At 35.2% G+C, this 26,813-nt stretch overlaps 1 protein-coding gene across 1 annotated transcript in view; it reads left to right on the top strand.

Annotated features, from left to right (window-relative positions):
• The window catches only part of NDUFAF2 (NADH:ubiquinone oxidoreductase complex assembly factor 2), a 59,059-nt gene that overhangs the window by 24,661 nt on the left and 7,585 nt on the right, over positions 1–26,813 (top strand). Inside the window, exons 2-3 of the mRNA XM_054283389.1 lie at positions 9,376–9,465; positions 18,523–18,563. Coding sequence (XP_054139364.1) covers positions 9,376–9,465; positions 18,523–18,563 — 131 coding nt within the window. The remainder of the gene's footprint in view (positions 1–9,375; positions 9,466–18,522; positions 18,564–26,813) is intronic.

Raw genomic sequence — 26,813 nt, 5'->3', positions numbered from 1 at the left:
TCCCACCACAATATTTATACCAGAGAGAAGAAAGTAAACAGAAAGTCAGTTAGTTCTCAACTACATGAATAGATGAATCATCATTGATAGTGAATTTCTCTCTGTGAATATTTCTTAATTCCTTTCCATATAATAAACAGACTAATTAGTTTGCTTGCAAATTGGTTAAGCGGTATTGTTTTATAGATTTCATGTCAATGCCTACAGAAGAGAGAAACAAATCTTTATCTCAAGCAAAATATTTGAACTGCTATAATATACTTGGTAAGCTACATGTGCCTCCTAAGCTACTACAAGAAACAGTAATTGAATGAGAAACTTCATTTTGTTTTATTGTGTTCAGAATACAGTAAACAGTAGAAAACTCCGCTTAAGTTTTGATTTTTGTAATTTATGCATCTATTTTCTGTTTTCCATCAACAATTAATGTAAATTGGGACTTAGAAGAAACAAACTATCTCTATGAACTTTTTTGGCACCACAGGAAATTCTTTAGGTTCTATTGCATCTACTTGTTGGGGGTTTATCTTTTCAAAATACTGTAAAATTGAGTGTTTTGAGGGCCTTTCTATTTTTCTTCTGAAAAGAACAAACGGAATTAATTTTTTATGTAAAATAAAAAAAGAAACAGATAATTTTTTATGGGTTATTTTTAACCCTTTCAATGTCAGAGTTGAGATAATGAAGGGGAAAATTACTTGTCTCGATCTGGCAGGCACTATATCTGGGCTGGCTCTATTTTAGTGCAGCTCAAATTCTAACATGGGAAAATTGCAGAAATTTACAATTCAAAGTGTTTCATCAGGGAGAAATCCACAGATTGTTTTGACACTCAGTTAGAAATTCACCATGAAGATGGACGTCTCATGAAATTTGCAGCTGCTGATTGAATTTATATTTCCATAAAGGCCATCAACAATAGCAGCCTGCAGGGGAAATGGGGGGGAAATGACAAAACTTGTGAGGCTAGCATTTTTTCCTCAATCCTATAGTAACAAATTGCCTGTAATAAGGTCCTATACTGACCACCATTAAAGAGAAATACAGGGAGCCAGGAAAGATTTTTCAGTTTAATTGATTTGAACTAAAGATATTTGAATTTTGATCTTTAAATATATATGCAGTCATCTGTACAGTATGTAAAATGCAAATATAAATCTGAAGTGTCTTTAAACTGAAAGACTCTTACTGATAATTGCAGAAGATTTATCACACATGTGATTTGATTGCATAACAAATTCCCAGGATAGAAAATGAACAGTATTGAAATATACTAAAATAGATTATCTTTTTAGGGGTGAAAATCTCATTTTATTTGTGGCATGTTCCCTCTCATTCATACACATACACAGATAGGAGAGAATGTGTAAGATTTGGGTTTATTTGTCTGAGTAACAAGTCTCATTATGTTCATCTTTTACAAAAAAAATCTAGTTACAAAAAACAAATTCATGTTATCAAAACAATTAGTAAGAAATGCTGCTGAGACAAATACTATGATAGAATATAACAAATGTTATCTTCTTTGGTTACAATATTTTGTATATTTCTATCCATTTCTGTTTTTTATGGAATAAAGAGGGCAGGAGAAGGAAAAGGTCAAATATTTCTAAAGTATCTTATTTTGTAATAGACGCAGTAAAGCAGTGAAACAATCATTGTTGTCAATCCATTGACAACTTGGTTTCTGAATATCTGTGCATCTTGGGACTGTGGAGAAGTTCAGTGTTGAGTTGTTTTCTATAATCTTGATGTTAGAGATTAATGCCTTTAGCTGTCAATGCAGCTACACACACCAAGCTGTGTCCAGAAGCCTTTTCCTCATAGTTTGTTGTCTGCATTGGTGCATTCTTTGCAGTTAAGGAAGATCAACAAGGTCTTCCTTAACTGCAAATGAGGCACTCACTTGTTGCAGAATATAAAAAGGGAATTCTCCACAGCTGGACAATGCAGAGTTTAGTATGGTGAGACACAAGTCATGTGTTTTTGATACTTAAGAATTAAAGTGCTTGTGTGACGTATTAATAAAAACACATAAGTATAGGGATCACATATCTTAGCTGGTCGCACCAAAAAATGAGTTAGAATGCTAATTAGGTTAATTTGGCAACTTTGCAATAATGAAAACCTCTGTAAGTGTCTTTATTACTAAAGAGTTTGCATTTTAGGGATTAAATTGATGAAGCATAATAGTGTAACTGTTTTTAATTTTACTACCAGTCGTAGGTAGTACTACTAGGTATCTTCTAGTCTTTAATGTATAAAGAAATGAAATTTGGTTATAGAGTTTGTAAGTATCACAGTTTGTGTTTTTCATGGCTGTAAACTCTGCGAGTCAAACATTTGTATTACAGTTACTACAAGCTATACAATTCTAAAGGTCACCATCCATAAGTGGTAATTTTTTTCTTTCTCTGGCATCAGGGTAAATGCTTTCACAACTTATTAACAGCTCTTACAATAGTTGCCCCTGGTGCAATACTCTTAAATCAATGAGCGCTCAAATAGGTATTGAAGTACTTGATGATTAGGTACCTACCTACACTCTGTAAAAGCACATAAACCTCAGTTTTTTCTGTTTAGTCTACAATTTAATTAAGCTGGGACTGTGGAATTAAAACTCTCAACTCTGTGTTGCTTTTTGTGTATGTATTTGCTCATTATAACTTGAGAAGAGACCACACAAAGTCTGAGAGTTGAGTAGAAGAATAAAATAAAATAATGGGTTGACTCAGATGTAAAAAGCTTCAACTTATTGTTAGTCCTTGTTCTCAGCTGTTGAAGTTTTTTTTTCTGCTCAGATTAGGTTTGAAAGCAGATCAGGAATTTCTGCAATTCCTGGGTATGGGAAGGCTTTTTTTATTTCTTTACCACCTAGACCACTCTGAGCCCACCAAAATCAGCTAAACTATGTGGTTTTTTCCCTCCAGATCAGTGTTGCAGGAAAGTACCTTAACTAATGGGTGCGTGCACAAAGGCCAGCTTAGAGAAACAAACTTTCGAAGAGAGCTTTTAAAGTAACCTAACAATGTAAAGCTAGAGGGTAATAAAAAAAACCCCAAAACAACAACCTGTTGAATGGTAAATGATTTTACATTGCTATTAATCAACTAAAATACTGCTTACTAGTATGTGTTGTTTAACATTGTTTTAAAAAGTTTTAAAACCTTTGAAATACTTGTTTAATTTAGAACTCTAACCAAATAAACTAAACATTCTTTATTTCTATGTAAATTAAAAATGCCATTTTGTAGAAAAAAGAATAACGTTTAAGGCTCTTTAAATATTTGTATGATATGCATATGCATGAAGTGGGTAATACATCTCAAGGACATTAGCTAACTTTTCTTCAGAAGTTTCACTATTGTGTTGACTGTGGCTGAAACAGGTGTGTTCTTCCCTAACCTCCACAATGAAAAGCAAACACAGTAAAATAGAAGTACCAGTATTCTTTAATCCTTCAATGCAGTACAGTATTAGCTGTAATTGTGTTCAGACCTTGTAGAAGACTGAATTTTCTTTGCAAATCTCACACCTGTAGTCCTTTTGTAAAATTCATTAAAATATACTAACCCCCAAAAGTAGCATTAGTACCCTGAGAATGTATGTGCAGCTAGTTATAATAATCTATTTATTCTGGAAAAAGAAGAAAAGTATTCTGGAAAAGTATTTCTTGCGTGGTAAATGAGTTTTTACAAAAGATTAATTGAAAATTCATTTCCAGTGGAAATGTAATGAATCATCCAAACCAGTCCATAACACTCCTGTGTTGGGTGATATTGCAGAATGGATGTTCTTCACAGCTGTGAGTTCCTTTTAATTTTATTTACAATTCATACTCTTGCTGTCATTTACCCGTTTCTCTTCCCTGTATCACTGCCTTTTTATCTCCCTGCCTTATGTTTTTATTTAAACGAGTACAAGTTATTGTGCACTTCCTATCTACCTGCTAAATTCCCGTTATACATGCTAAGTTCCCATTTTAAGCCATTTTCCATACATTTATGGAATAAATTAAGCACCTCATTCTTGGATTTATTCACATTTTGACAGTAATTGGTAGAAAAGCATTTCTTGAATCTGATGGACCAAAAGAAACCAAAAGAATAGTTGGAAGAAAGCTTCTCTGTGGCAGCCCACTGAGCTTCCATCAGCTTTGCAAGGAACTGTCATTTCTATTAGTATCATTTGCACTTGTGTTCCCAAAAGAATGTAATGTTGTGTAATTCTAGTAGGCTTATTGTAGTCTCATTTACAAAACACGGCTTCTTTTTAAAGACATGGGCTTCACAGATGAGGAGGACAAGGCCTTCCAGTGAGCAGGGAGTGGGAACTGGTGGTGCTGCATCCTGCACCCAGATTAAGAGAGCCCAGGGGCTACAATGGCAGTGGATATTTAGCAGAAGGATTTTTCTGTCCCTTTAAAGAAATTGTTTCTCGAACAAATATTACTTAATTTAAATGCCACAGCCTAAGATACAGCAGGTTTTCAAAACACAAGATTTGTATGAATATCCATGAGCTCCATGGGCACTGATCCCAGAGGAAGTTACTGACTTTGTCAGCTGGCAATCCTTTTGGGAAGTGAAAAGGGACTTTGTTTTTTGATTTTTGTAGTGTATGTCAGCCTTTTTCTTTGACAGTACATGCTCCCAAAAATTGAAACAATTTCCCTGGCTTCAAATTTTCTGAAGTCTGAGGAAATGTGTCTTACTTTGGAAAGAAATTAGTACTTGCAGGCAACTCTGGAAAGCCAAATGTATTGCTATTAAAATGTAAATATAAGTAGCAAAACTGAAACACAGTTCTTGACTGTGAGTGCCTGGTGTTTACAGCTCGTATGGACTGGCTGAGTTAGCGCCTAAAAAGTGTAATATTGCTTGATCCTGCATTGCTGTAAAACTGGAAATAATTGATCTGGTTAATTTCAGGTTAATGGAAATCAGAACTATCAAACATCTGTGGCCTTGCTGGCTCTTAAAAGTTAAAATGTATTTCTGTTATGGTTTTATAAAGCATAAAGCATATTAGATGATTTCAAATGTGTTATTTATTGGGGAAAATGTAACTACATCTGTAAGTGATAGATGTTAGGTTCAAATACTTAATGTTTTTTGTATTTCAGGATATTGTATTTATTGTATGAATGAATATAATGAACTGTTGGAAGTTATTAATTTGTCACTAAGCAAAAGTTAATTAACCTCATAGCAGTCTAAATTTGGAAAAAAACCCCATAATTCTTTGGGGAAAAAATATTATTTTAAAATATTTATATCTTTCCTAAAGTAAAGATAATTATTGCAGAAACACTGGAAATATGATCATGAGGTAACATAAACACAGTCATCAGTGAACAGACTCTCTCAGCTAAAAATCTATGCAAAGAAAAGATAGTGGCTTTCACAAACTAATACTCACCTTTAAAAGGGTTGTCTTTTATAACAAACTTTTCCATTCTTCAGTGGAGATGAAAACTCTTGATCCTGTTCTTATAGTGATGGGCTGCTCCTGCAGCCTATAGATGTGAAAATTCTGCACCCTATAGATGTTTTTGTTACTTTTAGAGAAGTAGTTCTTCCTTTGCTTGGTATTAAGAACTGCTCATAGTTCAGGTGCTTTGGTAATTGAAGTACTACTTCATATTTAGCAAAAACTACAGTTTATGTGGTGGTTACCAAACAGAAAATAAATGGATGACCTGTTACTTAAGTGTTGTAAGATATTGCTGAAAAAAATTTAGAAACCTTTGTTTTGAGTAAGTGAAGTTTATGTTGGGTTGGTGACAAGGAAATAATAGGCTGTTAGTGAATGAAGTACAATTTAGTCTCTTCAAATTACAGAGCACTTCAGTAAAAAGGTATGCTTTAGAAATGCATGTTTCATCATGAAGTTTAGAGTGCTGCTGTGCAAAATCATTTGCCTGAAATTCACAAAGGCTGCAAGTTCAGTCTGTGCATTAAAAAAAAAAAAACCAACATCTTAGTGGAGTGTTTCTTCCATGGACTCTTAGCATGCAGATGTTGCAATGAGCGAGCCAAAAGAGTCCTGGTCCTGAGTTCTCATGAACGTCTGATGTTCATTCATTTTGAATGGGAATTGTTACTTTCACATAGTAGTGTGTGAGAAGGAGATCCTATTTCGATTTGCATACTGCAAAACATGCCAATATTTTATACCTGGCAGGAGCTCTTGTTCAGGTAGCTCAGTTCAAGTACCAGAAACATCCAGTTCCCTGTTCCTGGTCCCATTTCTGCTCTCACTCATTATGTGTGCCATAGTTTGTTTAGCTGTACACATTGTACAAACTTGTTTGAGGGTTAACAGGAAATAATTTTCAAATAATGCTTTTGTAAACAGTGAAAATCAAGCTAGGGCTCCTGAAGATCTTTAGTGTGTATACATTTTTTCCCCCAAAATTGGTGTCAGAATAGTAATAATCTGTTCATAGAACACCACAATTTTGAGATTCATTAATTTCATTTGAAAGGTTCTTCAATGGCTTTTTCTAAATGTAAATACATATATATAATATTTAATGACTGTCGTGGATTAACTAGGATATTTTGCCCATAGAAACACTCTTCCTTAGAAGTTACTGAAAAATTAAAATATTAATTTTAAAACATCTGTGCTTATCTACTGTTAACCATGGGAATTTTTGTGAAAATATAACCTGGTTTCTGGTCTCCTTCATGTATAGATAAGACTGTAGAAATTTAGAAACTGCTTCATTATACTTTGGCTACCCCTTAATGTTTCACTGAGTATTTCCTTTGCTGGATTTGACTATCCTCTTCTTATGCCAGCAGGTCACAAACTTCTGCTAAACACTTTTGTTTTGGGACTTTTATACAAATTCATTTCAGCCATGAAGCATTAGTTTTTCAATAGACTGGGACTGAAAGGTTTTGAGAAAATATGCAAAGTGAGAAAATATATAAATGTAATATATGTAAATACTGTATCATTTGCTGAGAGATCTGTTAATTATGTAGTCTTCTTGGCCCTTTTGCAGGCTTGAAAACTCCTGCAAATCTTGGCTACTTTGGCGTTCAGTGTAAAATGATGTTGTATCTGATATTCTGTGTTACTGTTCTGTACATCTGCTAAATTCTTTCTGAAGTGACCTGCTATTTTTTTAAGATGCAATTGGATATATTGTGTTACGTATATAATCCCAACTTGATCAATTTATGGTTCTTCAGTGCTTCTAACATCCGGTGGTCACATGAAAATGAGGTTAATTTTAAAGTTAAAACTGTTTTGATGGTGCTATTTTTAATTGTTTTTTATGTATGCTCTTACAAGTGAAGTTTCTTACATTGGTGTAGCAAAGACCCAAGTATTTGTTTGAAAATACGGGGATGAATTAATAGGAAGCAGAACATTCAATAAAGGCAATCTTTAGTATGAAAAACACTTTCCTAAACTGTAAAATGTTTTAATTACATCTGAAGAGGCCTCAGTGTGATCTTCCCTTCAAAAGCCTATGTAAATTGTCAGTGGTGTCTGCAAAAGAAACCTAGGGGATAAGGCAAATCAGACAGTTGAAGTTAATTAGTGTCATGTGTGTATCACAAATATAGAGAGGCTTAAAAGCCACCAGAAGTACTCAAAATAACATGTTTGGGAAATAATTTCTGAGTTTGGCTCTACAGTGTGATTTGTGGGATCTGGAGGATGAGTTTTTATGTGAGTTTTGTGAAAGCTTGCAGCAGAATAAGAAGTGGAATATTTTGTTTAATAATATCAGTCACAAGTTGTGATGTCTTCACTACTCTTTCTAATGGTGCTTTATTCAGATGGTGTAATACTCAAATTAAGAACAGTTTTTTAAAAGGTGCTGTTCTTACAGTAAAGTGTAGTAACTTTACAAGATTGGAGAAGAGTGGTTTTTTCTGAGACTTGTATAGGATCAGCCCTAATTAGATACCTCTTCAGCTTTTCTGGAAATCTTCTGCATGGGAAGAAAGTAATTCTGTAGTTTTTGTTTTTGTTTTTTTTTGTTGATGAAGAACAGTTCATCACTGTTGTAGATGAGCAGTGTAAGAAAAAAAAATCATCCATGGTGTTGTTGAAAAAAAAATTGTATTACAGCTAGGTATGAACTCTAATTTCATCAACTTATAGGAATTGTATACTTACAAAACAAATAAGTATAAATCGCATAACTTCCAACATTGATTAAAAATATCTAATTTTGAAGATGAACGCATTCTACACAATATTCTTTGCCTGATTGCATATCTTGAAGAAATAAAAATGTTGCATTGCTTAAAAATAAAATATAAAGCTAAAGAAAAATCTTTAAAAAAATGAATTTCACATTATATACAAGTTCTTATTTTATTTTATTGAATACTTAATAACGAATAATAGTGTGAAGTTTAGCTACTAATGGTTCCAAGTCCCAACTGGTATCAATTTTAAAATAACTTCAGTTATTTTAAACTTGTTGAAAGCATACTGAAGGAATGAACCACATTAATCACTTCATTATGAAATAAAATATTTTGTTCAGATATACTAAATGTTTCCTCAAAATGTCAAATTTCTGCTTATCAGCACCCCGGGAAGAGAAGAAGCTGGTAGAAAGAGCCTAGGGAATACTGTTGGGTTTTTCCCCTATGAGGGATGGGAACCTTATATATATTTCCAGTACCTGCTGCTTTAAAAAGCAATTTAAAATACTCTCTCACCATAAAGTAGCATAAAATCTGACAGTCAATCTGCTGTGTTCCACCTTACAGTTCAAAGTTTTTAATTCTTTGTTGGCAGTAATACAATCAGAATGTGGGATGTAGACTCAAGTTCCCCACACTGTCTCCCCTTTCAATATACTGAGTGTTCCCTGTCAGATTCCTACCTTCTGGTTTTTGGTTTTTAACAAAGAAAATATTTAGTTTATAGGTAATTGTGAAAAGTCTCACAAGCACAAGGCAGATGACAGTGGTTGGAGATGATGTGACCTCATAACTTTGCAAACCTAACCCAGTGAACTTTGAGTCCTGTTTTTCATAACCAATAATACAAGTAACTTCAAAATAGAACATGGAAGCTTTTCTTGAAGTTACTGAAATATAATATTTCAAACTGATGTCTAGATGGTAATAATTTTCTCAGTATTTTAATCTTGCATTTTCATCCTGTATGTCATTGCACTCACGTGAATAAATACATTCTTTCAAGATGATAAGGTGATCAGCAATTATAAATTTATATAGAAATATAGAATATAAAATACCTATTGTATAAAAAGATATAAGTATAATAAAATATTTATATAATATATTTTTATGTAGCTGTATAAGATTATATAGAAAATATATAATATAAATATATGTATTTTTCATTCTTTTTTTTCTGCTTTAGGGCAGATTATACCGGAAAGAAGATTTGTAGAAGCAGTAAATCGTGAAGCATATCAGTATCAAATTGGTGACTTTCCAACAGAATGGGAAGGTAAATATTTTGGTTTTATTTCAAGAAAATTTTGGCATTGAATGTAGGCTCTGTATTTTTAATAGAAAGCCTGACTATGTGAACAAGTAACTTCTTATCTTTCATTTTTGGTAAGGCAGGCTTTTATTTAACTGCGTAACAATATGAATTCTTGAAGTAGCCTCTTTAAAAATAGGATAAATTTTGTTTGAGAAGTCAGTACTTAGCATTTAATGAAAGTAAAGCCTATGTGGAGATGACTTACTCCTATTAAATGTGAAAACATTTATTCCTGTGGAGAATCTGATTGAATAACCAGCATGAAGTGCATTAAATAAAACAAAACTTCATTATTATTCCTTCACTGCAGTGTTAATATGTAGGTCAGTTGATGTGCATATTGGTGTCACCAGTGATGGGGCTGCTTTTTTTATGGTGTATTTGGTTTCCTATATTCTCTCGTGCACAATGTAGTAGAGAGTTGGAGAACATGTTAATAAGTAACCGTCTTGTCCAAGTGCTACTGATTAAATCCTTGTCTGAAAATTTGTGATGTAATAAACATTTCAGGGAAGCTAGTGCATTTCCTTAGGATTAGCTGATCAGCTCTTAGAGAAAAACAAGAGGAGTATATGTTGGTCTTTGAAGTTGTTAGGTGCTTGAGCCAAGTATGGGGTTAAATGTGACTTAAAATCCAGGATTCTGCAGCATAAGCAAGGAATCCCTGAAATAGTATGAGCAAGGAATCCCTGAAATCCTATGTAGAGGCTACCCATTACTCAACATGCTTTTGGGAGAGTAAAATACCTAGACATCTCTCAGAAATTGTTAGGTTTAAAGCAAACAGATTTTAAGCAGTGTGTAATTTAGCTCTGGAATTCCTTGTCATGAACTATTCTACTTGCTGGAAGTTTGAATGAGTTAGTAAGAGGTTAAAAGTATTGGTAGAAGAAAAATTGTTCTTATATAATATATACAGATATTACTGATAAACAGTCTACAACATGTTTGGAGGAAATATCTTATTATACTTGTTTACCTCATTTTCTTTCCTTTATGCTTAATGCTCTTCTCTGAGGGAGATGATACTGAACAAAAAGAAAACTTCAGGCCCATTATTTCCCTTAATGGAGTCAGTGGAGAAATAGAAAACATTCTTACCTTGTTTTTTATCATTGTCATTACACTAATTCCTAGGATTTTTGCTGTGATCAACTGAGGCTAGTATTAAGAGCAGAAAGCTTCTGAAAGTGTTTCAACACTATTGGCAGTGTTTGCCAGCTATGGTGAAACCACGGTATCAACAGTCTTTGACTGCTGCAGTACCCACAGGGGTTTGGCAAGTCTTGCTCTAGCTGTTTCTGCTGCTTTGTCAGTCCAATAGAGCCATCTGCTGAAGGAGAGCAGCAGCCTGATAGGCCTGTCCTAACTAAATCATCTGGTGCTTGAATGGATGGATGCTATTCATCCAGCTTTCTGAAGGTCTTTTTCCTTGTCTAAAAGTTCTCTAACTATCAGAGCTCATCTTAGTTCTCTGTGACTGTCATGCAAACACTGCACCACGGACACCAAGAAGCATATATGAAGCATATATGAAGGTTCAGGTAACTCTGCTCTCCTGTGAAGGAATTCTCATCCAGGACAATTTGGTAGTCTCTGTCTGCACTTGTCTGGAATTAACAGGAACACAACGTGGACAGTCAGACTGTCTCAGATGGGTGTGGGCTAATAATCCTTTTCTTAATGGGGTTAGACTGCAGTGTTCAACCAAATTGCTATACAAACCCATTGCTTCATGCTATTGGGATCTGTGTAGCACTAAAAATCCTCTGCTATATCTCTCTTCAGAAATTTAGCACAAATCCGTGGGATTTGACAGTGTGGTGCCTTGAAAGTTGCAGATTTTTGGGATGTTGTGTGTGACAAGACCTTAAATTCAAATACCATGTACTCTCAAGGGTGTATGGACCTTGTCTAAAACGGTGCAGCTGGCAGACCTGGGACACACTTTTCAAATCAAGGCATCCTGTTCAGATTTGTTTTAGAGAAGAAGCAATAACCTGGCCAGTCCTGTTGTTATGAGCTGTGTTTACATTTTTATTGCATAACTTCCTCATCTTCGTAACTGTGGGGTTTTGTCTTTGTGATGTTGTCAGCAAATACAAATACATTGTCAGCAAAGAATTCAGAGAGGAAAGGAAAATTTGCAGTTTTCAGATTGAGTAATAGTCTTTTCCTCTTAAGTACTTGTCCTGATTTTGGCCAAGGATGGAGTTAATTTTTGCAATCACCAAGAGACGGTGTGGCTAACCGGGTGTGGCCAGGATCCAGATGTTATACCATGCTGCCTTAGGTGATTGCTGGGAGTAGGGGAAGGAGAATCTGGCTTCTGAGAAAAAGGGTGTGGCTTCTGATTGGGAAAAAACATGGCTGTGGTCATCTCACATCATCCTTGGTGAGCATTTTGCGTGTAAATTGCCCTCTCTTTTGTATGCTTTTATTATGAGTATTAATTTATGTTTGTTTTCTTTTCTTACTGCTGTTTCCAGTAAATTGTTCTCTCACTCCATGATCTTTCCCTTTTGTGCCTCCCATCCTCCTCCCTGGCCACCCTCAGTGGGGAAGGGTGGAAGAGGAGGGGAGAGGGAGCAAGCGGTTGGCACTGTGGTTTGGGCAACTTTTGTGGGAGAAGTAAATTGGGGAGTCCCATTCCTCAACCACAACACTACTGAATTTCTCTAGAAAGAAGATATACATGCATGCTTTTTTCCCCAGTGCATTTATTAACCAGAAGGGTGCATAGTGTATGCTTCTGAGAGATAAAGATGGGAATTCCAGAAAAAAGGCTAGCCTGTACTTTTTTGTCCAATGCTAGTGTAACCTTTGCAAATGGTTTTATGGATGTAGAATTTTAACAAGCCAAAACTGGTACTTCTGCTGTGGGTGGAGAAGCTGTTGAAAGACCTATTATGTCTTGGCTACATATTGTGGGGTGTAAGGGATTTAAGATGCTCTGAATTTCGATTTATCACTATTTCTTTTTTGCCTCCTGTAAAAAAGAAATTATTAATTAGTTGAAAATTATAAGGAATGGAAAGTGTAGTAGTAGTTCAAATACAACTATAGAAGACAGTTATCTGAGTAAAAAAAGTTTAATTCAAGATTTTTAGACACTCTTTGCTGAAATGCTCATTACATTTCTATCCCAATTTTTTCCTCTTTAACATTGGCCTAGAAGTTTTCCAGGCCCACAGGACCTGTGCTGAACTTTCACTGTGTGTCTTCTGTCCAGATGCTTGAAAATATCCCAGTACATTTTTTCTGTGGGTGTTCACGTTATAATTCGTGCTATTATGGATGCTGATCATTCCAGCAAATAGCCTGAGACTTTGCTGAAGGAGTTCCAAAATACTTGCTGTTTCCTCTGAACAGTAAAAGATAAATATAAGGTTAGAATCTTATTTAATATTTCCTACTTTGTTTTCTCTTTGCTCTTGGACTCAGCTGGGCACACACTTACATCTCCAGGTGCCTTTTCTCCAAACCCTGTGTATGTACTTTGATATCCATGGCCTCTGCTTAAGTTTTGGCTGGCTCTCCTTCCTATTCCTCTCAGGCTTTTCACTTTTAGGACTGTGCTGAAGAGTCTGTTGCCTTATCTCCTCCTTTTCTTGAGACCTGGAGAGAGCTGCTTTTACCTGCACTGTCTTTGTCCTGCCAGGACTCAGGGTTTTTTACTTGTGGACAGTTCTAAATGGCCACCTCATTTAAAAGCAGTCATTCCAGCACCCTTTCCCTTTCTTTGTTACCCTGCACAACTGTACAACTGACTGTATGACTAGAAAAAGAAACCTCTTATGACCAAAATTAATGAAAGTACCGTCCCTGGAAATACTTACAGATATCACTTGTCTGAGGAGAGCTTACATGAAACCAGGGACAAAGGATAGTGTAAGGAGTGGAACAGGCTGTAAAGAAATTGGAAGAGGGGACAAGTTAAATCTCATTCTGTACCTAAGACATGCAACTTGGACAGCTGGTAACATAAGGAACTGATTCTGGTAGTGTGTTTATCAAGTTTTAAACTTGTAATAAAGTAAAGGAGACCAAGTAGAAAGCTATAAAGCATCATCTAGATCACAGACTCAACCTGTGCAAGCTGTTTCTTTGACTCTGGAGAGGTTGTTTGTGTACTGATCCTGGGAGTTTAGTGAATACAAGGCCAAGGGTTTACTCCTGAAGGACTCATCTGGAAATTTTATCCTAAAGATGTTAGTTTTCAGTGCTCTGGAGGATTGAATTATCTACATTCTCAGACCTCTGAATATTATTAAAAGTTCTGAAATGTACATTAAGGCTTCTGTAAAGCTAAAACAGAATCCCTTGTGTTATCCTCAGTGTTAGCTCTTTGTACACCTTTAATTTTAATTTTAAAAATCCAAAAGTGTATTCCCTCTTGTGCTGTAGTTTTAAATTTAGAATGCAATCCATATACCAATATTTGTATACAATAATAATACAAATATTGCCTGGTTTTGTTTCAGTGAAGTCTCTTATATTTTACTTCAGAGTGTGAGTGCCTACTTTTTCTTAGGCAGTATGGATGCATACAACAGATAACATTTCTGTATTTTAGTTCTGAATGTTCACCTACTCAAATATTTACTTCCTCAAGACATGTCAGTAGTGCTCATGAGGGGACATCTGAAATTTTACATACCACAGAGATTCAGAGAAGATGTGCTTCTTACTGCATTTTATTGCCATCTACTCATAATGTCTCTTTTCTTTTTCTTGGTAACATTTAGTGATTAATGGGAGTCCTAATTTGTATGTTCACTTTCTATGGCCATTGCAGTGTGTTATCTACCAGTAGGAGACCTAAAGTTCAATGAAAATTTCATGCATACTAATAAGAATGCAAATGAGTGCTGATGAAAGAATGCGAATGTCTCAAGGTAGGAAATGTCCAACTTACTTGCCAAATTCCTTTTAGACAAAGGTAGAATTAACATGAGTACATCCAGATAAAATTAGAAGCAGCAGTTTTAAATGGGGACAATGATTCATTTTGCCAAAGCTTTGGTGTGCAGGGGGGATGTTGTGGTTGCACTCAGTACATACATTTTACCTTCTCTGCCAGATTGAAAATATCTTGGCTGACAATGGTGAAGGCATTTTGTTTTGTTAGCTTGGGGAATGGGAATGTAATGAAAAACTTTTTCCCAGCTATAACTGTCAACTTTTAATTATATATATATATGTGTGTGTGCATATGTTGTTCAAATATAATGTAATATAGCACCTACCTACCTACCTTGTTTCCATGAACAAATATTTGACTATAGTATAAAGCTGTTGAGTAATTTAAAAGTGCATTCACTGAAGGTGTAATGCAGATCATTAAGAAAGGTACAAGAACTTTTTCTTTACTCAACTGTATACACAGATATATGTATTTTGTGTCTGGATATATGCAGATACATAAAGAGAATGCAAAATATATAACTTCAACATATTATTTACTTGAATTTTGTTAAACGTAGTGCTAACTCAGTAGGAAATCAGTTATATTTTTGTACACCTTCATTCTCCCTATGCTACCATGAATTTCTCTTACACCTGAGTTATGAGGTGTTGGTGCTTTTTTTGAACTGTGTGTTGGGTGCTCAAAATTTTATCGATAACTTAAAAGTCAAGGATTTTAAAGGCTTTTAAAAATTCTCCTATCTCAAAGACAACATAAAAACTGGTGTGAATTAAGAGTTCTCCCATTCTTAGCCCCAAAGATTAAGTGGTCAGGTGAATTATTAGTAAAATGTGTTTCTTTTGAAAGACTGATCAAACTAGTGGATGCTAAATGCAGTGTGCTAAAATATACTGAAATCAGATGATGTTTTCTTTGCTTTTAAGCTCATATTTCTTCTTGAGCTTTATGAAGAATATTTGAGAAGTGGATTTGCACAGACAAGTGTGATAACGTTAAGTCTAACTAAATTCATCTTATGGATTTACAAAGATTTTAGTAAGTTTTCATGCTATATTCCTCCCTCAGCTACATGGCAGTGAAGAAATCTTTCATTTAATAATGACTTTCTTATGCAGTTCATGGGAGATATTAAAATTAATGTACTTGTAGTAATTCAGAAAATGGTATCAATATTTGTGCCAACAAGTTTTATGTACCGTTAAGCTGAAAAAGATTTGTACCCCTGACATTTATTAGAAAACAGAAAGGTTAATAGCTCAAATAAAACCAAGTATTCAAGTGTTGTTATAACTGGAAAGAAAAAGAGCGCAGTGTTAAAACTGTGTGCATTATTTATGTATTTAAATAGATGCAGTTCTATTATGGAATGTTTGATACGAAAACTCTTCCTAAAATAACGTTTGTTTCTTTGCTTTTGAGTGTTGGTACTGAGTTCAGTTAATGAATGAAAATGTATTGTGGAGTGGTCCTTATTTCACGGCCTTTGTTCACAGGACATATGTGATTGTGTTACCCTTCACTGTTTTGTTTGCAGCTTTTAAAATGAGGTAGATAATTAAATTATAAAATAATTAACTAGAAGTATTCCATTCATCTGAAAATCATTAGTCAAAACCTGCTAAAAGTCACAAGTGGTCTTGAAAGAAAATCTATTGTACTGTTTATATTTCAGCAGTACTTTTTGGCTGCAGCTTAATTTTTATTTCAAATTTTTTCTTTGAGGATCAGTTATTATAATGATCTGAAATTAAAATGCAGCTGGTGTTTTAAGAAAATACAGGCAATTTCAAATAAAGTAAAGCAATTTTTACATGTTGATAGCTGTGGGATAGAAAACAGTGGTACTATCCTTCCATAGGTCAGAAGCAAGGCATGGCAAAGTAGATGATATTTCGTTGAAAGTAATCTGTTAAATTTTGATGATTTATGCTTTACTTTTTATGAGACATTTTGAACTAGTATTTTTGCCTTCCTCCAGCTGTATGTTTTATTGATTAGTGTTTAGTATACATACTTTGCTGTATCTGAAATCTCTACTGCTTTTCACATTTTTTCTGAATGATGTTGCCAAGTATTTCAGTAATCTGAAACTGTTGCTGAGTATGGACAAAGGTAACTTCCTTCAGGAGGAAATGCTTATGTGATAAGATTTTCTTCAATAGCATGGTTGGTTTTGTTACAGACTGTATGAAAGGCTGCCAGCTGGGAAGTGACAGTCTCAGTTTAGTCTTTCATCTTACCAGATTTTGCAGTTTGAAGTCCTAGTAGAATTTAAATGTTTGTAAGTGCTACTACAGGTGCATACAAAAAGTTATATAGTTCTATAGTTTTAATAGAAAGTCACGTAGTTGTATTTTGAATTACATTATTGGGCTGTCTTTCTTTCCACTGACATAAAACTTGCAGAAAGTGTGATGCTAACTCTTTATAGCTCTGTCACTTCTCCACAAGGACAATGGATTTGGACCTATTTATTTGTTAGGAATGCTGAGAAGAGATGACAGGGACTGCTTTTAAGAAAAGTAGTCTGAGAAAGACATTTAAAACTACATATCTTCAGAAGTGGCATCTGATAGACAAGAAACAAAAGTATTACCTTGCTTCATATCTTTGCAGGTATTTTACCATTAAACTTTACTATTAACCAAGGCTGTTGGCCTTGCCATCCTGGATAAATTCCAGGCTGTTCTACCATTTCATCTCCATTTGTTCTTATGTTAATTGGAACCTATTCTTCCTTAAAATCAGTTGCATACTGCTGCTGCTGTTAGTGTTTCACCTTCTATGTAGTTGCTTTTTGAGAAATGAGATTATGTTATGACTGTGCAGGTTTTAGTGTCTTAGACTTGTCTAAATCATTCCCTGGTTCCCTTCAAAATACAGTACAGATGGTATTAGAAAATTAAAATACATAATATTTACTTCTTAAAGCATTTCTGTATTTTATAGATGGCAACAGGTGAGGCCAGGAATTTGAGTGTGTTATAGCAAAATGTTATTTTTGCTCTAATTTTCAAGTATAGTAACAAAAATCTTGATTACCTCAACAAACATATGAAATAACATTTTTCTGTATCTCTGCGCTTGGAAGTGGCTTTCCTTATGTTTGTCATTCTGTTCATTACTGGCTGTTTGCATTCTGCTTCTAATTAATTTGAAAAATATGTGCAGAAGAGACAAATGTGTAGATTAAAAAGCCATGAAAAAATGCTACAGTAGTGGTATTTCTAAAAAGTGGTGTCAGGTCATTCGTCTAAATAATGTCTGTAATAGTTGGAGCTCTCTCTCTCTTAATTCATTGACAAAGTGAGACCTGTCAGTGTCTGTGATGTGGTGTCTGGATTGTTGCCTCCTGACAGTCCCAGCTAACAGCAGTGATAGTGACAGGAGTAGGCAAATATCTGTGGATCTCATTCAGAAACCCTGAGCCACAGGACAGCTTTCATTGCCCCTGCTTTCATTCCTTCATTCCTCTGCTGCCTTTTCCAGTGAATCCTTCTCCCACTCACAGTACCCACCCCTCCTGGCAGTGAGCAATCCCACAGAGCCACATGATGTGTTCAGTCCAGGCTCTGCAGTCCCTCACTCAGATCTGGGGCTGAACCTTTCATACCTGAATTCTACCTGGTAGTAACATGAAAATTTTTCAGCTTTAAGAATGTCTGAAGCATGTACAGGAATCCTTTTTCACCAGAGTGGTCTAAGGCTGTTCTTTCCATTAGTCAGCTTCTCATTTTCTTAGGGTGTACCTCATCTCTGTATTGCAAGTTCAACAATAAGACTGTGCCATAAGCCCTGCTCTTTAAGCCCTGTTTTGACAACCAAGGTGCTATGTAAACCGTGGCAAATGTTTCTACATAGGGGTGACACCATCCCCCACCTCTCCCTTCTCTGAAGAGCAAGTATTGAAACAGGAAATAACATCTTGTGCCTACATTTTGGGAAATTACATGTTTGCCAAGTTGTGGTGAATTCTAGTGTAATTTTTTCATAAATGCTTACTTTTTGTTACAAATTAATAATAATTTTGAGTTTTAATACTGTTTTTGATCTTTGAAATAATCCATTTGATTTTTATTTTTTTTCAGCATGGATAAGAAAAAAGAGAGAAGATCCACCCACAATTGAGGTGAGATGAAATGTTAAAATTTTCAATTAGTGAAATGAAACTACCATCATTAGTTTATAGTGGACTCATCGGTGCAGTAATCTGCCACTTATGGGGGAGAATTTAGTATGTTCCTTGCCTAATTGATGAAAATGCACACTGACTACATATCTAACACTTAGCAAAAAGTAAAATAAACTCCATTATTCTTTAGTCATTCTCTGTATGAATTCTTTTAAGATGGTATACATAGGTTCTTTAAGATGATCATACCCATTGAAGAGTCTCTTCAATTGAAAAAATTCCTAAATTACTGCTATGGCTTTTTAATTAATGTAAGTTTTTTTCCGTGGTAGTTGATACTAAAATGTGGGTTTCAATCCCAGCTGGCAGTGGAGTCATCAAAACAAGAAAACCAATTGCACTAGCATTTTACAGTGTTAATGCTACAGGGAAATATGTCTTTTTCCATAAGAGAAAGCAGAGAAATGTCCCCTAGTGTCTTTTATGCTGTAAGGAGTTTAAAAACAAGTCTGCTGATCTGTGCATGCAGATGCATGCACACATGCACATGACTTGCCCAGCATTTCTATTATAAGGTGCTAAGCACCAGCTAGGAATGAGAGAAGAGACACAGTTTGCTGCAGAAGATTCAAAATTACACCCAAGGAGGCAGATACTTGACTTGCATCAGGAGTAACTGTGTCAAGTTCGGATCCCTGAAGATATGTTGGCATATCCAGCCATTTGGTCACTGCGATCTTCTGGAACATCCTGGCCTGTGAAAAGTTGTCCTGACTGCCTGTGAGCCGAGATGACCTGAGGAAGCTTGTCATTGAAACAAGCTCCTACACAACATACAGCTTTTCAACTAATTCTCTCTGCCCCTCTTTCACACTTGCTACTGAGGCTATAGAGACAGTCAGGACTATAATACATCTATGAATGAAAGAAGTTTAAGCCTTAAACCTATTCAGGGAAGTAGTAAATGTGTATTTTTTTTTTTAATTTTTAAATTTTTTTTCCCTTCCCTCCCTAATCTAGTTACTTATGTAGAGCCATGGAACTGATACTACAACAGTTGCTCCATCTAAGTTTGGACTGACCTAATTTTAATTACTTCTGGCTTATACCAAGTATATGCAAACAACTTTTATTGTTAAAATTACCACTTATTGTGATGTTTGAAGATGGGAAGTGTTATGTGTCTTTTGTTCTATCATTTCTGTGAGCCAGGCTGCTCTGATAGTTGTCCTGAGGTAAATCTTCTCCAAGACAGGCAGCCTTGGGTTTGAACTTCATGCAATAAAACTCCTTCTGGTGCTAGAGATGTTGGTGCATTTTTGAAATAGGGAGCAAGAAGTCTCCACAGGTGAGAGAATTGTGGAACAGTAGTGTTCTAAATATTTTACGTTCCAGAAAAAGCAATTTACAGAGAGTGAAAGATTGCTGTGACTAATGGCGTGTTTAGAGTTACAGGACTTCTTATATTTTTAGTTTCATGGGGTAATAGATCTGAGAAATAATTTAGCAGCTAGGTACTTCACCTGCAGGGCTGTGCATTGACCATATCACAGAGCAGAAATTATAAAGTAGGAATTTAAAAATAGTTAACTTTTCAAGTAATCTCTAAATGATTTATTTCCTGTGTAAGAAAAAGTAGTTAAAATATAACTATGTTAAAAATTCTTCCTAATATTTTGAAGAGTGCTCCAGTCATATTTTTAATATGTGATAGTAAAGCATAATTTTTTTCTCTATTATGGAGAATAGTTTGGGGCGCTATATATGATCTGTTTTTCTCCTAATTTGAAAGTGGCACGAATCCTTACATCTTAATATAATTATAGTAGTGAAGTACATATAGCATAATGTTTGGTCCCTATTTGTAGGGCTGATTTGATTTAGTGTTTTAGCTACCATAAACCTTACTGGCTGCTATTCTGTATTATGTTCCCCTTTTGACAGTAAAAATGGTATGATAAACTGCTGTTTGACAGCTATGAAACAAGAGAAATTTGTGGCATGTTCCATGTTGAAATCCTGTATAACAAATCTTTGTTCATTTGTGTATTTCTCATGAGACCAGACTATTTCTGAAAAGGATGTAAAACCCACAAATTTTATGTTTTTGCTTTAATGACATTTTGCTCTCATCATCTTATTGTAGCAACCCAACAACAACCTAAAGCGTAAGTTTCTGGAGCTGTGCCTATGTTCCTACCTTTGCAGTCTGTGAAAATACTTTTTGAATAGTTTTCCTCTCTTTCCTGTCCTTTGCCTGTCATTTTTTTTTCTTTCTTATATCAAATGACATATGTTAAACTTATTACAATTTCTGTTCCGCCTCTGTTAGTCTACCATGCCCCTTTTGAATCATATATATGGGGTTTTTTTATTTGTCTTTTCTTTTATTAGCTCTTGGCTATTGATAATAGAGGTTGCTCAACTACTCTGGTTACCAGGTTTCATGATGAATTTTTAATTGAAAATATTGCAGAGTTACAGCTTTACAAAGCAGTTGGATCATACTGATCACACTGATGACCACATGTTGGGAACCAATGGTTTGGTAAATAGTGTAGGCTAACAAAATGTCATTCATAATCATGAGGACATGCCAGTCATTTAACTGAGAACAAATGTGAGTTGTTCCTCCCTGACAGTGGTCAGAATAATTGGGTCATGACATCAAGCTAAATCTGCTAGTGATTTTCTTGAGACTTGATAATGTTTTGTAATCAAGCCATTCTTTTTTCCACAAACACCTGGGGTTTTTTTTGTTTGTTTGCTTGTTTTCATTATAAATTTTTCACTTTTCCTCAGAAGAGGTTGTTTTACCTCTCTCTTTAGTTTCTCTCTCCTGGTTTGTTTGGTTTTTTTTTTTTTTTTTTATGGAAGAATACTCCAAGTCATCTTGTGCAGTGTTAATTATACCACATCCCTAATGGTTTCTTTCCTCCTTATGTGCCCATCCCTTTTTCCCCATTTTTGAAGGAAGTCACTTGGCCTTCTCTGTCTGGCTAGACATAATTCATGAATGCTGCTCATCACTTTCATTATTCCTAACTTGGCCACATACATAAGGAATGTTAATGCTGGAAGCCTTGGTTTTTAAAATAATTTTCTGGGATACTGGTTAACAGCTGGTTGTCTTTTGATTTTTTTACAGCTTGAAATATGCCAAGTCTCAGCTTAGTTATGATAAGGGTGATAACTTGACAAATTAGTGCAGATCATGTTGTTTCTGATGTTCTGCTTAAACATACTCTGTTCCTATGGTAATCAGGAAATCTCTCTTGATATAGAATTCTGGATCACACCTTTGTCCTATTTGAGCATGTGTACAGTATGTGTGTATATGCTCCTTAATAACAGTGAGAATCTGAGCTTGAATACAAATATTTTTGCAGTACTGTAGCACCCTGTCATCTGTCTTTTTATATGTGTATTGAGTATGATCATATATGGTTGTCTGAGGAAAATGATTACCTTGATTCCTGTGCAGCTCTAAATTATATTTTAACTAGTTTAACTAACTAAGTTAAACTGGTTAAAATGTAATTTAATTATAATTATATATAATTAAATAATTAATATTTATTAATAACTAAGTTGACTAATAACTTTCTTTATTATCTTTATAGGAAACTAGATGTATGTAGTAAGTGTTTTGGCAAATAGGAAATATGTCACTCTCTAAGGACCTTAAAGTTTGAAATTAATGAGAATGTTTTAAAGGCTACTAATATTAAAATAATTTTAATCAAATGCTATTTTGTGGAAGCAGATTTAATAATTTATCACTTTTCATGTGTATTAGTTCACCTGCTGAGCTTTAATTTTGTTAGAATTTATTAACAAAAGTAGTTTTGAAATATAGCAGTTGTTTTACAGAAAGGATGTTCCATCCATCAAAATTATTTCTGTAAGAGGCTATTCCCTTCCACTCTTTGAGCCACAGTCCACCTTCTGTATAGCTCATGCAAAAATTTCCTAGTTAAATGTAAATGTGCTGTCTTGTGTATTCCCCTACTCCCACTTTTCCTTCTGGCTACAGAAATTTAAACCTGTCTTTATATTTTGGATTTTTCACATCTTGTTTGGAGAGGAATGAAAAGATGCTCATGAAGACAAGGAGAAAACCTTTCTTCAGACCTTTCTGTGCCTAACTTCTATTTGATTTTTTTTTTCTTATTTCAGAGGGAATCAGAATTGTAGAGGCTTTTAAAGAATTCTGCCATCTATAACACAAGATATATTTTGATATATATTTAGAAATCTAACTTTTATTTTCTCCCACAACAGAGAGAAGTTACACACTTCTAGTTACACACTACTTCTGACAGTGTCCTGAAGTTCAAGGGTATCTGAGAAACCTGGCATTATTTAAGGCCATGTCTATAGAATGGAGACAGAAACAAAATAACAGACTTTGTTGGGGTGTCAGAAAACTAATGAGGAAACTTGCAATTATGGCAATGCCAAGAGAAAGTGGTGTGGAGGGAAATGTGGTTTATCTCTGAACCCAGTAGCGTGGTATCCTGAAAGTGGTAGCTGTGAACCCATAGTAACATATGCTATGGTATATGTTATAGTAACATAGAGTAACATATCTTTGTGTACACAGATAACACTTACCTGTTGATCTAGAAGGTGCTTCCTCTGCAGCACACACAGGACTGCACAGCCACAAATCTCAGTTTGAACTGAAACCTCTCTGTTGCTCTGTATGTATGTGTTACATTAGTATTTAATGGGAAGTAAAGTAGAATTGCATGTTCCTTCAATAAGCATCAAGATCCTGAAAACAGGCTGAAATTGAAAACCACAATAAACGGCAGCTTTTCTCATGCAGCATGTACTTGTTACACAGTAATAAAATTCATTGAGTTCTGAATTGCACAGTTGGATAGAAGGTGAAATGCTAAAAAAACCTAATGTGATGACTGTATTCTTTCAAACTATTTCTAGGGTATCCATAATTATCCGTTTTGGCAAACTCGTTGTCAAGTGTGGAAAAAACATACTTAAGTGAGTTGTAATAAGCATAAGGTTTCTTCCTATCTACCCCCAAATAATTACATTGAAATTAAATTCTATTTAGTTCCCACAATAAATCTACTCTTCCCATTTGTTTGATCATAAGTATTGCTTATTTGAAAGATGGTATGATCAAAAGCAGGTTCATTCATGTAGAGTAGTTTACACAGAATTTACATTCCTTTAATGAGGATGGAATGCAGTTTAGAAAAATGCTTTGTTTGACACTGTTGGGATTGCATGTTTTAGTTTTGCCTCTGTCTGCTTTCAGGTGCTTCAGTTGAGAAGTTGTAAAATGAGAACACTGATATGGAGATTGTACATTCTTACATAGAGATTAGGGTTTAGCGCATGAGTAATTTACTTCTGAAGCCACCAAAAGCTGTAGTATGATTAACAGATTCAAGGAAAAAATATTTTAAAAGCACAGGGATAAACATGTCTCTGAGCAAAATATTTCCCACCATTGTTGTCCAGAATCACAACCAGGATTTGGACCATATTCAATAACTTAGGTTGCACTAAATAGCGTTTTGCATAGTAAATTATGCATGATTCCAGGGAGGATTATTATTATTTGGTGCAAAAGGGCAATAAAATTTGACAATATAAGGAACTAAGCTACAAAGACATTAAATAGAAGGGAGTAGTCATAGAAATCAATTAAAAAAAATAATTGAACATTTGCAGAAGCCATCATCTTTTGGATTTTTACCTCTTGTTCACTTTTACTTTCTCTTCAAGTTTGAAATATAACTGCTTGCCCAACCTCCACAGAGGAGTATTGGGGCACCAGTTTGTCCCATTGCTTCTAGACTGCCCATGCTGCGGATTCCAAGGTGGCAGAGGAAAGAGCTGCTGCTGCTTTTCTGCTCCTTTCCATGTGGGAAGGAGTGCATGGAGCACTGGCTCTGTGTCCTGATTCACTGACAGCACAGCTGAGTGGGGGTGCAGGGCAAAGGGAAGTGTACCAGGAAAAGGGCTGGTACAAATTACATCATATGTAGACTAGGGAAAGCAAGGACCAAGTTGCAACTGAGTCACAGCTACAGTTCCTTGTTTGCTCTGTGGAGATCAGAGCTGTGTGTTGTCCTTTATTCAGGGCAGAGTGCAGTGGTGCCAGGCTAATTTGTGTTTCTTGCTGCTTCTACAAACTCTCATCTGTAACCTTGAATATATGTGTAGTTCTGGACAAATACTTTTGCAGAACTGTAAAAATAATTCATGCACAAACCCCTACTGTCTCCATGTGTTCATGATACGCTTTACAGTCCGGTGTCTCTTCCTTTTGCCTCTACATGTTCTTGCCAAACACAAGTGTATTACACTGTGGTGCCCTAGAAACTATGTCAGCTTGTGCCAGAGATTCTGTAGTTATGATTAATATTTAACTGACTTAGCATGGTAGTAAATGTGGTATTAGCTCTACATGTAAAACTAAATATTGTAACTGATCAGAGATTTGCTCAAAAACTGAACCTGCATAAAACAAATCTTAAATTGATTTGATTAATGTTGTTTGTTGATGGATCAAGGATATTTAGTGTATGTTCTTTACAAAATTAGCAGTCAGTTGAGTCACTGTTTGATTTAAATAACTATTTTGTCTAATCCAGATAAGCTTTTCTATTTCAAACTGCTCATATGTTTTTGCCATGTAGTGACAGCTTGTCATTTACCACATTATTTCTCATTCCCAAGCTGGTACTGCTGGGCTCATGTTGCTGGTACTGCTGGGCTCGTGTTGCTGAGATATCAAGACCTGCCCTGGATCAGAACATTCAGTGCTTCCCAAAGATGAGGTTGTCTCTCTGCCTCCTACTCTTGAAATATGATGTAATAGCCAATTATCTCATCTTGCCACTTAACTTGCCAAACTGGAAAATGTAGTTTAGTTTAATTGTTTAGTGGCATTCTAAAAAATAGTGACTCAGCTTAACTTCTAGGATTTTGCCTGAGTTTCAGTTAATTTGATAATGAAGAAAAATTCTGACATGTTAAATTGTCTTACATCAATTTCTCTAATACTCTGCCAAAACAATTTTTTCATCCCATTTGTTATTTTTTTCAATTTTTGTCAACCTACAGGTATGAATTTTTAACAGGCAGAGTTCTAAGTTCAAATTAATTCATGATTAAAAATAAAATATTCAAACTATGCACAAAATGTGACTATTCATTGAATTGCACTGTCTACAGTTTAGAAAATCTGTCCAGCTGTTTCTCAGTTCTGGCCTCAAATAGTAACTAGCCAACAAGATGCAAATCAAGAGAAATCAGGAGTATTTCAACTTATGGTAACCTGGGAAGTAGAAATAGTTTCTAAGACAACATAAAGAAACAATTTATTTCTAATATAATCAAAATACAAATGCATCTGAAAAAAGAAGTGACATTTTTCTCAAAATTAATAATACATAAAACTCTTGTAATTAAAGGGTTAGGTGTTTACAAAACCTTCTGGAAAGTGCCAATCTGTTAAAATACCACTTAAACCCTGCCCCTTAGAGCCTGTACATTGGTACTGCCTATCTGCATTTACCTGCATCCTTAGAGCTCTGTTCACACTTTGTGCCCAGGAGTTGGAACATGTTTTGTGGGAGGCAGGTTCTGATGTGACTATGACTAACTTAAGGGCTGAGGGACACACGGAGAGGGGACAACTGGTTCCTTAGGGTCTGGGGTTCAGCAGGTGCTGCAGGACAGAAAGGGTTCAGTACCACCATCTGCCTGTGGAGAGGAATAGCAAGAAGTGTTCAGCAAAGACTGGTCACTACTGAGCCAGACTCCACATGAAGGAGTGAGTCTGTCTAGAGAACCCTCTTTTGTATTCATGACATCTTCCTTCCAAGAGCAACTCATTTTATTGATTCTGTAAAGCTACTCATTTATTCAGGAAGGGGAAAGGAGTGACAATATGGGAGTCTTTAAGAGCAAAAAACCGCTGCATTGCAAATATTTACCCTACAAAGCAGATCTTCCTGTACAGTAAGGTAGGCATCCGAAATCCTTTGTGTAGATTTTTCTCCTTGTATGGAGTGGAGGTGAATACAGTTTCCATGCCACAGAGGATACTTTGTGATACAACTCAGTTGCTGGAGTTATGTCAGAGCTTCGAAAAATATAGTTTGCAACAGAAGTGAAAATTTCATGCTGGTGCAGGAAATACAGCCCAATGCCTTTTGCAGAAACACCCTTGGAAGACAGCAACATGTCTTGAGCTTGTGT

This window comes from Melozone crissalis, unplaced genomic scaffold (assembly GCF_028551555.1).
Source record: "Melozone crissalis strain CALT ecotype California unplaced genomic scaffold, PUWL_Pcris_2 ptg000005l_1, whole genome shotgun sequence".
NCBI classification, from domain to species: Eukaryota; Metazoa; Chordata; class Aves; order Passeriformes; family Passerellidae; genus Melozone; species Melozone crissalis.
Note: the sequence above shows the minus strand (reverse complement) of the source record. Positions and strands in the feature narration are given on the sequence as shown.